Source organism: Metopolophium dirhodum, chromosome 3 (genome assembly GCF_019925205.1).
Source record: "Metopolophium dirhodum isolate CAU chromosome 3, ASM1992520v1, whole genome shotgun sequence".
Taxonomy (NCBI): Eukaryota; Metazoa; Arthropoda; class Insecta; order Hemiptera; family Aphididae; genus Metopolophium; species Metopolophium dirhodum.
In genome coordinates this window covers 35,287,225-35,299,470 of record NC_083562.1, presented here as the reverse complement: position 1 = coordinate 35,299,470, position 12,246 = coordinate 35,287,225, and the positions used below count along the sequence as shown (strand labels likewise).

General features: G+C 27.7%; 1 protein-coding gene across 1 annotated transcript in view; it reads left to right on the top strand.

Annotated features, from left to right (window-relative positions):
- Nucleotides 1-7,250: 7,250 nt before the first annotated feature.
- Nucleotides 7,251-12,246, top strand: part of LOC132940087 (muscle-specific protein 300 kDa) — a 74,877-nt gene continuing 69,881 nt past the window's right edge. The window contains exon 1 of the mRNA XM_061007501.1: nucleotides 7,251-7,512. Within this exon, the coding sequence (XP_060863484.1) occupies nucleotides 7,359-7,512 (154 nt within the window). The 5' untranslated portion in view covers nucleotides 7,251-7,358. The remainder of the gene's footprint in view (nucleotides 7,513-12,246) is intronic.

Genomic DNA, 12,246 nt, shown 5'->3' with positions numbered 1-12,246 from the left:
TACTTTTATAGTATTTCCACACTCAATATAATATAAACTTCGTAACATTATTAGTAAACAATGAGTTCAATTTATTCTTGGTTTGATTAAACTAGTACATAGATAAAAATATAATAAATAATATAACCATGAAACGTCTATATAATAAATAATGACATAAAATAATTAAAAAGGTGATAAAATAAAACTTTATTATTTAATTATAATGATAATATTATGGTATATTGTTTATTCAACATTTTAATTTTAACAGATATTGGTTTTTTCTTGAAGTACCTGAGTAAGTATTACTTATTTTACATTTTAGGTTAAAAATCGATGGTACATTGGCTAAACATGTTCATACAGTAATTCTATATAAATCGGAGACTGAAAACAAATAGTATTTTAAAGTTTTAAACACGCGTAATAAATTACTTACTCGATTTTTTATATTTTTTGAAAATATTAGTTATATCACGTAAGGATGGAAGAAATAAGTAAGTATTTTAATAAATCTTCTCGGAATCGTTGTATCGTCACTCGTCAGTCTACATAATGTAATGATATGATATGAATTTATTAGTTATTTATTTGTTTAAGGAATGCTTTATTTTTACTTACTTTGACCTAATAACGAAAATCAAATAAAACATTTGGGGAATAAAACAATTGTAAACATATAATAGCTAAAACACGAACAATACAAATTGTTCCCCTACCAACGGTTTTTATACCGGTTGGGCTATACGGTACGCCAAACACAAGGCTGTTAGTACGAATACTCCCACGTTTACTAACAGTCTTATTCATTGCGCGCAACAACAATTTGGTGTCAGCTGTGGCATGATTATTACACCGCAGGCGATGTGTGAGAGACAAACTGAGGCCACACAATCGTCTGTCACATTATTGGCGAAGGACATACATAATTATATATTATGCTATGTATAGCAATGTATACTTATTCGTTTTTATTATTATTTATCAATTTCAATATCAATAGCTGGTACCTGTATCGGCTGTACCTATAAGTTAGATAGGTACTAATAGATATTGAATTTCATATAATAACCACACCAGATATTTTACAATATTTCAAGACGGTTGGGAATATTATTAAGATAATATTCAGACATTTTTTTTAAGAAAAACTAAGAAGGAAAACATTAATCTACAACTTTTAGAGAATTTTTAAAAAAACTATTAAGTACTTTATAATTTTCACACGCCACAATTATTGATCATTACTGAAGTTACATAATATGTACCTATTAAAACAATACATTATATAGGTATTTTATTTTTTAATTGATTTAATATTAAAATCATATTCACATTCCCTATTACTTAAAAGTCGAAATAATTTATCTGATTTTCCCCAAATGTATAGAATCGAATATTATTATGATTTTAAAAATTTTAATTTAATATTATGATTATTTTAAAATTAAATTAGTGTAAAAATATAGGTATACATAATATAGGTAAGGTAGGTAGTTAGTTTAAAATAGATTTGTTTTTTATAGTAGGCACTTTTTTACTACCACAGTAGAAACAAAATCAATAATTAAAATATTTATTATTTGAATCAAAAAGTTTGTCATAATTATGAAACTATTTATATTTTGTTGTAATTTAAAGTTATTATTAAATTATTGTATAGGTACGCCTACTAGTTACAAATTAAGTAAAAAACATTAAAAAAATAAAAAAATAGTTCAAATTTGAAATAACTGCAGCTATTAAATTATATAACTATTATTTTATTCAACGATAGACTTTGGTACATATTATATATTCATAAATACTTCTCAACTGCATTTACAATTCAAAGTATAGTTTGTTTACAATACCTAGGTTAACTACCTATAGGAATTATAGCTATACTATCGATACCTATATGCACTAAACATATATCCGTCTGGATAATTCATTATAATAAAATTATGATATATCTTATATTATAAGAGTGCTGTTAATTCAACGTCATTATTGCAGTACTTTGCTATTGTAGTGCAATATATACAATTTTTTCACACAACGTTCTAACAGGATTTAACAAAAATAACACAAATTACAATTAAAAAAGTTAATTGAAAGTCTCACCGGTAGCATAACGCCATTGCATACACATAAAACATTTATTATGTTTATTGTGCTACTTATTATGTATAGATTGTACCTAAAGTCATTTAAAATAAAAATTTTGAAATTTTAAATTAAAAAAGCGGATAAGTACAGTGTGGCGGAGTATGTCCAGTTAGGTTAGGTTTAGTTTGTGCATCGTTCCTTCGGTCCTCGGACAGCATAGTGTATTATTATACAGTATTCGATTTAAATGCAATGATTGCATTCGACAAAAAAACGGTTCTGAGCGGAAGATCAGTGTAACAATTAGTAATTATATACGTAGCAATATATATATTTGTATATAGAAATTAGTAAATAAATTTAATTTAATAAATAATATTATATAATTTGAAATTAGATTCATAAATTATGTTTATGTTCAATAGTAAATTGAATAAATATAAATTCATAATATTTCATTTTTAGCGGTTATTTTAAAATTGTATTCGTTTCAATGTTGATTAAAAAACGTTAGAAAAAAAATAGCTTAGCGATAGGGTATTTTGGTGGTTTTTCCCGTGGCGTTCAAAACTATTCAGAAAATCGAAAAATAACCTCTCTAAAGTACCATCTTGATCCAATTTGCTAACAAATAAGATACTATATGTTAAATCGCGTAGTACTCCTTCTGGTAGAAATTTCGTTTACAGGATAAAAAAATAAACATCACTGTAAGACCACTATAACTTCCTCGCTCCGTTCAGAATCTAAAATTAAAAGTAATTACACATTTATAATAATCACATGATAATATATGATAATATTAAGTTGGATATGTGTACATTTTAATAATATATATATATATATATTTAGGTATACCTACGTATGAAGATTAGTGTTTGAAAATTTCATGAAATTTAAAAAAATGAAATATTTCAGTATTTTAATAAATTTTGTTGTATTTTTATATAAGTTTTATATTTACATATAATTGTCATAAATCACTTTCATAATTGTATGGTATCTAAATGTATACCTAAAACCTAAACGTTGGTATTATACATTTAAAATAGTATTCAAAATGTTTAAATATTTTAATGTTTAAATGATACAAGTATGTATACAATATTATACATGTATATTGTATACCTACTGAATTCTTACATAAGAATTTAGAACACTGAACATTGTGTTAAAAAAATTAATAAATTGTATTTTTATTTGTGTTAAAAAAAATTTCAATGTTTCGCGTTATGGTGAAATATTTCACCATATACTAAAATATTTCATACTTCAGACACTAGGTAATGAAGATTCATTATTACTTAGGTATGTGTTATAAAAATATAACTAACGTTATAATAGTAAATGTGATTTTATAATATATTATTATAATATTAACATACCTATAACTTCAAAGTTCAAACTAACAAATAACAATACATAATAAAATCAAAACAAACATTTTTAAACTCCAGCAATAACCTGGACAGACGTGGTTTTTACCATAATCTGCCTGTTTTTTAAGATAGCGATAAGATAAATATGATACATATTATTGCTGGGTTGCATAAACAATTTATTACATTTAATGGTTAAGTAAATCTTGTTTAAGGGACCATTAGCCCACTATTGATTCATTATATGTTTTGTGCAACCCGGCATAAGTATACCTAAACATTTTTTTTCTCTCATTTAAATTTTAAATAAAAAAAGAGTAAGAACACGTACGTTAGTAAATTAAACAAATTTCCTTATCTACTAAAATTTGTATTTAGTCGCAGGTAGGTAATATAGTTAAAAATATAAATTATTTTAATTTTAGATTCATTCCCTAGAACGTATAATATTATGGGTTTCTATTTAGTATTAAGTCCAAAATTCTAAAAAAAAACATTCTATATTATGAATAATTTTAAATTAACTATTGTTTTATCATAATATAATATTATTATATCCGTATTATATAATGATAACCTGAAATCACGATTCAGAGAATATATTATATTATTCTCTACATCGTGCCCGGATTCCTTCCCATTACGAACTATTCTCAGTTAATTGTTATTGTTATTGATGATGATGAACTATAAATTATTTAAAATTATTTAATTCAAATTATGTATTAAGAAAATCTGATTGTCGAGGTATTCGTTTATGAACCATATCCGTTAACAAATTATTTATTAATACAACAACACGAATAGAACGAGGTTAAAAAAATAAACATCATAATAATAATATAATAATCATTATAATACTATATTGTTTATTACCTATGTTTACACCTATGATTTACCAAGCCTATTGCTCACTCCAATTGTTCCTGAAATAATGAATTTAGTTCTGGAGTGTAGGTAAGTTATCATTAGACCTTACATTATGCTCATAATATTATAGGATATTTTAATACATTCAAGTTTTGATTTAAAGGTGCGTCAAAATGTTCGAAAATATCATCAGATCAAAATAATTTATTGTAAAAAAGACTGCAAGTTCCCATTTTAAATAATAAGTCTGGAATGTTTGGATCCCCACAGGATACAACTTAAACAATATTCAAATTTATAAATCTGATTAAGAACTTGAGAATATGGTTTTTGAGTTCTTAATTCTAATATACTTAAAAATTACAAACATCAGAATTTTAATAAATGTTTCGTTAGAGGAAAACATTAGGGGAATCATTATTTAAATAAGCGTGCATTTTTTCTATTAAAATTAAAAGTTTTGACTATACCTACTACCATTATTATTATATTATAGATTACTCGAACACGCATCATAATAATATCATAAACGAACACTCCCGACTGACCGAATAGCAACACAAAACAAAAATAATTACTCTCGACGAATCCGTCAAATCGCACACTATATTTTTTTTAGCCACCAAAAGTTATTATATAATACCTATATTATATATAGACAAAAATTATACAAAATTACGTCGTGTTACCTATGATAAAATTAGGTCGAGTCTTTATTCATACGTAATACGCTGTGCGCGTATCATAGTGTGTATAATATACCTAATATGGACTCTCTGATCGTATTAAATTACTCGTAATGTATTATATTTGGCTACAATAAAAAATCAAAAAAAAAAAAAAACACAGTGACACACAAATCGAGAATATAATTTTAATTACCCGGACACGGCGTTTAGTAGTCGTAGTGATAACAGAGTCGAATGTTTACCAGATCGATATTATAGTAACGTTATAATATGGCACACACGCGTTGTGTATTTTACGAGTTATGTTTGTAGTAGGCCGTAGCGTTTTTTGGGGTCATTATGCACCGCGAACACGTGGTTCGACGGCGGCGGCGGCGGCGGTCCTGCGCTCCGGCGAAAGTGAAACTTTTATTGACGTTATGCCGGTCTTTGGCCCGGCAGTGTGTACACGAACAACAACGGTATAATATCCGTGCAAAAACACGCAACTCACGAGATCATAAACTAAACGTGTGCTATAGTCGAAATGCCTCGAACGAAAATACAATATTACACGGACCGAGTACTGTGCTAGACGGTGGTGGAAAATACCTAAAAAAACGTTTGAAACATTTAACTATTATTATTATTATTTTTGAAACAGTATCGTGTGTATAGTGTAGACGGGTTTATATTATATGTTACATACGACGCGACGTAGTGTTTACAATAGTTTCGATTCGAAAACAAAAATTGTACGTCCGGACTCCGGAGGCCCGTGAGTAGACACTAGACGGCCTTGTGAATGATAACGCAAACACGTCTGTATCATAATAATTACCTATTAGTTATTACTAAATTACGCATAGGTGCGTAGGTATATCTTGACGTAACCAAACGTTTTCACGTTTTTTTTCTTATCATTTAAGAATTTAAGATGATGGCATTTAACTACTATCGTAATATTATATATTTTATATTTTCAAATTTCAAATTTCCCCGTTGTCGATCCTTACGCAGCTGTCGAAAAGCATATTAATTCCTCTTTATGAGTAGGACACGGTAGCTTGGTTCGTCATACCTCCTCGGTCGAAGTAATCACTCCCAGTTTCCCATTTAAAAACGCAATGGATTCGGTTAATTTTCGGCAAAGTAAAATCGCCGACGGTTTCGGACTAATCGGTATACGGTCATGCTCTGATTAATGCCATCACCACCACAACAATTTATCACATTTCAAACAAATGTAGAAATTATACTATCATTTTTACTTTAAATACCTATAACGTCCAAGACAGCACACAGTATTATGTACAAATATCTTTGTGTAGCTATACATTTGAGTATTTAACAATCGTATACAATTATTTAATAAGTAATGAAATTACGTACTTATTTCTTTATAAATAATCACTGAAAACTTTTACAAAGACTACTACAAGTCAAAACAATATACCTAATTTTTAAAAATTTCTGAAAAAAAAACAAAAAACATTGCGAAAACTGGATATAAATTTGATAGGTATATTAATGAAATGTTCCTACAAAAACTAAATCGTCAGCGGTGTTTCGATTCGAGTCAAAACAAAATATTATACTAAAGTACGTACCTACTAAAATGTCATTGACTTTGTTCTTTTAATATAAAACACTTTATTAAATCGATATACGTAGGTATTTATATGATGGGAAATATTTGTTGAAGTATTCCTATATATTTAGTGTTCCGATTTTTCACACAATTCCGTCTATTAAATACAAATCATAATGGTATTATTATTATAGTGTCGTCACATTGTATTATTATTACTATTATACACCATATAGATGCTAGGCGCTAGCGGTAGGAATAGTGGGAAACTGGCAAGTAAGAATAATTTGAAAGGGAACGATAATATTATTAAAGTATTGCGATTTTTCCGACTTCCCGCGATCATAACTATACACACGTCGAGCAGTTGCCAGTCGTAATGCTGCTGTGTTAGACATCGTATTTTCGTCTGTTACATGTTATTTATTTCGATGAATTCGATTAATGAGGCAACACTGTGCAAAACATATCGTGTAGAACCGGCGTTGTACAATAATATACACTTTGAACCGGTTCCCCGGCAGTCCGGCGATCAGTCGTTGCGTGCCTACTGTTGTAGTACTACGGTCCGCTGTCAGTGTGTAACGACGCGTCGTCAGTTTGTTTAATATGATATTATATCCACGTAAAGTATAATATTATACAATTCATTTTTGATTCTTACCATATATATTATATACCGTGGAGATCTGTCTGAAAACCTTATTGAGTGCAGTTGATATAGTATAAAGAAGTGGTATTATGCGCTGAGGTCGGCGAAGGGGAAGAGTCTATAACATGGACAGGCCCAAGAGGCCTTTTTTTTCGTTAAAATCGCCGAAAAAAGATGAAGCATCGTCCCAAGATAAGGTGCCTACGAAAAAATCTTTCAAGGATAAAGTAGATTTTTTCGAAAAGAGCACCGATTCTAAAGATAGTCTGCAAGATGCTGGTAAATTTCGGAATAATTTTAATTACTTTAATATACTCCTGTCTCCTGCAGAACGACTGTGATCAAACGTTGTATATTGGTACATAACTCATTGTAAGCTTTACATTAAATGTAAGACATATCATATTTTTCTTAGTGTCATCACATACATTAATGTTTTTTTTTTAGCGTTGAGTGTGTGTGTTTCAAATATAATTTTAATGTAACTATATTACCTGTATTATATGGGGAAATGTACATACAACTTTAAAGACTTCATCCCTGTATAATGTATTCCAGAAAACTATAAAAACTTGAAAAAACGTAATTAATTTATGGTGTAGAACGTAGGTACCCGTCATTTAACGCGGTTGTCGGTAAATTCTAACTGTTGTAATTTAGAAAGTTATAGACCCGAAATTTTCACCGATTATTCATTTTAGTATTGTTTATATAGTAGGTATACGTTGTATAATTTCTTGCACAATTTAAAATGGTTTTGGGCTGAGCAATAACAACTTTTATTAAGTAAAACAAACTGTAAACTAAAAACTAGTCCTACTGACTGCAAGATGTGACACTATGACATAATCAAACTATTTTTTATGCATATAATAAAGATAATAATATTAAAATTATAATAATAAGTAATGAAGATTTTGAAAAAGAAAAATATTACAATAGTATAGGTTAGGTAAGGTTAGTAAACGAATGTGTTTAGAATTTTAGATAGTATTAAGTGGTACTAAAGTGAGTAGATCCTTGGATAGGTATTTAATAATATCACAAGAACTAATTATATAGGTATATGTAGCAATGGCGTAATAATAAACAATAGTTGGTTGAATAATATTTTCAAAAAATGTAAATCTTAATAGATACCTAATAGATTTATTGTAATAATTTAATGCCTACAATATAATATGCTACAACGCGGGAGTGGCCGTAAACTGAGTCCCAAATAATCCGGTAAATATTTTGGGGCTAGGTAAATCGGGTCCAAAAACCTTTAACGTGCTAAGTAAATTGAGTCCCGAGTAACAATATAATTAACTTTTCGAAAAAATAACTTATAAACAACGATAATATACCTCCGTTAAAAGATAGTCTCTGCCTAGTACATTCAATTATTTCAATGTGTCCTGTGTACCACCAATTAGTGATTAATGCTTAAATCAAATTATTTCATGACTTGAATTTGTTAAAAACATATCAAATACATATTTACCCTGTACCTACCAGAGTTGGTTTATTTTTTAATTTTTGTTTTTAAACTGTTTTTTCTGTTTAAGACGATGTTTTAAACAAAATAAACTGTATGAGTTTTATACAGTTAAAAACAATGTTTTAAACAGTATATTTAAAATAACAAAAATATGTAATTTACTTATATGTCAATATGCCGCGTACTATTATAGTACCTAGTATATGTTTCACTCTTTATTTATTACTTATTTTAAGTCTCATAAGTATTTGAAATGTATTTAAAATATTTTTTGAATGGATGTTTTATGTGGACATTATATTATTATGTAGGTATAATATATATTATTATTATTATTATTATTATATTTTTATTGGTCTTAAGCCCGGCAATTTAGGCCATTAGCTGTAGGATGGTACTGTATAGGGTTTTTGGGATGGTAGGGAACGGTTGGGGGAATACGTTTTTGTGTTTGGCAGAATTTTCAAGTGGGCACCCGTAGGTATCTGCCATGCATCGGCGGGGGATGGCGGCCTCTTTCTCCATACACCGTGATTGCCCGAAGAGAAGTGCCGCCCATGACCGAGGTTCGAACCGGCGACGGTGCACGTCGAAACCGACGTCTTAGTCCGCTCGGCCACTCCGTCCCCCTATGTATATACTAACTATTAAGTAAAAACATTTTAAATTTAATAATTTATTCAATAAAATGAAAAAAAAAAATTAAAATGAAGGATGTTAAAAGATATGATTATTTTATACCTACTTAACGTTTTTTCTGAAGGATATCTATTATTATTTATTATTAATAATAAGCCAAAAAAAACACAATTTTCTCTTGGATTTTACACTGTTTTAAACATATGTTTTAAATTCATGTTTTAAACACAACAATCCTGGTACCTAGATAAATTAAAATAGTAATGAAATATAAATAAAAATTTGACTTGAATTTGTATATTATATTATATATACTTAATTGTGATTTTTATTTACAAGCATGTAAAATAATTAAAATAATTATTAAAAACATATTAAATACATTTTTACACTGTACCTACATAATAAAAAAGGTGGATAAGTGGATGTCGCTCTGCTGTACGGTAGGTTACAAGTGGGTCACTGTAATGGATGGTGTTAAATTTGAATTCAATGATATAATATCATTGTATAAGAAAAACGATTCTGAGCGAAAACGGTCAGTCAGCCTATGATTTTACCAAGTATATTTGATGATATTATTGTGAATAAAGTAATTTATATATAACCTATTTACGTGGAGCTTTGTTTTAAATTTTCAATCCTTAGCCATAAAAGTTAAAAATTTATAAATTTTTAACTACAAAAAAATTAATAAATTATAAATTTGATAAATGTTGTCAAAATTTGAACTTTAAATGCTTATAAAAAAAAATTGTGCCTATGTATTTTTAATATTTTTTAACTGCTATTAGAACGATATATCAGGAGCCTTATATTCAATTTTCACGCTTTTTTACCCAATAAATAAAAATTTATTGATATTTATAGAAAAAAAACTAAAAATATTGAAAACTGACAATGTCCGTAAACAGCTCAAAAAGAGTCAAAATATTTTCAACATTTTATGGTGTATAGAAAATGCTAATATAAACATTCAGTGAAATTTTCAAGTATCTACAGTCATTCGTTTTTTAATTACAATAAAATAAGAAAATTGTTACATGAGAAATCGAGTAAATATCAAATGTTGTAAAAATATAAATTTCAGACGCTCATAAAAATTTAATTTAAGTTTCTTCTAGACATTTTTTTTTTGATAAAGGTAGACAAACTTATGAGTAATCTTATATTACATTTTCAAATCTTAGATTTAAAAAGAAAAATTTTTATGAATTCTCATCAAAATAATTTGCTATTTTTCGTGATTTTTCCGTATTTTGTCAAAATTTGAACTTTAAATGCTTATAATTAAAAACTGTGACTAAGGATTTTTAATTTTTTTCATCTGCCTTTGAAACAATAACCTAGGAGCCTTCTATTAAATTTTCAAGCTTTTTTACTCAACAGATAAAATTTTATTGATATTTATAGAAAAAAAAACTAAAAAAATTGAAAACTGACAATGGCCGTAAACAGCTCAAAAAGAGTCAAAATATTTTGTAAATTTTATGGTGTATAGGAAATGCTAATATAAACATTCAGTCAAAATTTCATGTCCCTACGGTCATTTGTTTTAGAGTTACACCAAAAACCAAAATCGATTTTCTCGAAAACAAATTTTGCGTAAAAATTCCCGTTTTTCCTTAATTTTTCTTTTGTTTTTCACGTCGCTTGTGAAAACTACTGGGAAATTTTTACTTTTGACCCCCCAAAGTACCAACTAGATTCACTTTCCTATCAGAAAAGTTACTATTGAAGAAAATCCAAGCACTTTTACTGTCCTAAAAGGTGATGAGAGACACAAAAATAAAAAAAAAATAAAAAAAAAAACACACATCATTGTAGAATCAATACATTCATCGCTTCGCTCAGAATCTAAAATAATATCTAATAGTAATAAAAAAAATTAAAATTAAAATGTTACTTGAATTTATTTATTATCATATACTTAATTTTGAATTATATGTACAAGTACAACATTAAAAATTAAAATAATTATTAAAAAGGTGGGTAAGTGGATGTCGCTATGCTGTACAGTAGGTTACAAGTGGGTCACTGTACTGGATGGTGTTAAATTTGAATTCAATGATATAATATCATTGTATAAGAAAAACGATTCTGAGCGAAAACGGTCAGTCAGCCTATGATATTACCAAGTATATTTGATGATATTATTGTAAATAAAGTAATTTACATATAACCTATTTACGTGGAGCCTTGTTTTCAATTTTCAATCCTTAGCTATAAAAGTTGAATATTTTCTTTTGTTTTTCACGTCGCGTTTGAAAACTATTAAGACATTTTTATTTTTAATTAATTGTCCATTATATTTTGATAGAGTATAATTATGGTTAATAATGTGTTTTGATTAACAGCTACAGATGAATATTAAATATTAAATGGGTTACACATTACCTACGTCAGATTTTACAAGCAAAACACGCTGTTATTAAATAAATTACAAATATAGAACCCGAATATCATTTGTTTAAAAATTATTACAAAAGAGTAATCAGCAATCACTATTTTATATAGATTGATATTGGATTTAAGGCCCGGTTGCTGCGATGCCATTTTGTCCTCAAAAATACACTCTGCGGGAATAACGATACCGCCTTGTAGAATCAACCAAAATTCATATTTTTTTTTTAATTGCTAGAGGGAAATATTTTACAGCCCACATCGATCTCTGTTTTTCAATATTTTATTATCAAACTTTTTAATATGTCTAAGAAAATACAAGATAAACAGCATTTTTTTTACAAATTTTTTAATACAATTATTTGAAATAAAATACAAAATCAGTAATCGATGCGGGCTGTAGAAAATCTTCTTCTTTCAGTTAAAAAAATAGTCATAAAAATCTGACAATTCTACAAAGCTTGAGAGTTATTCCCGTAAAATCATTT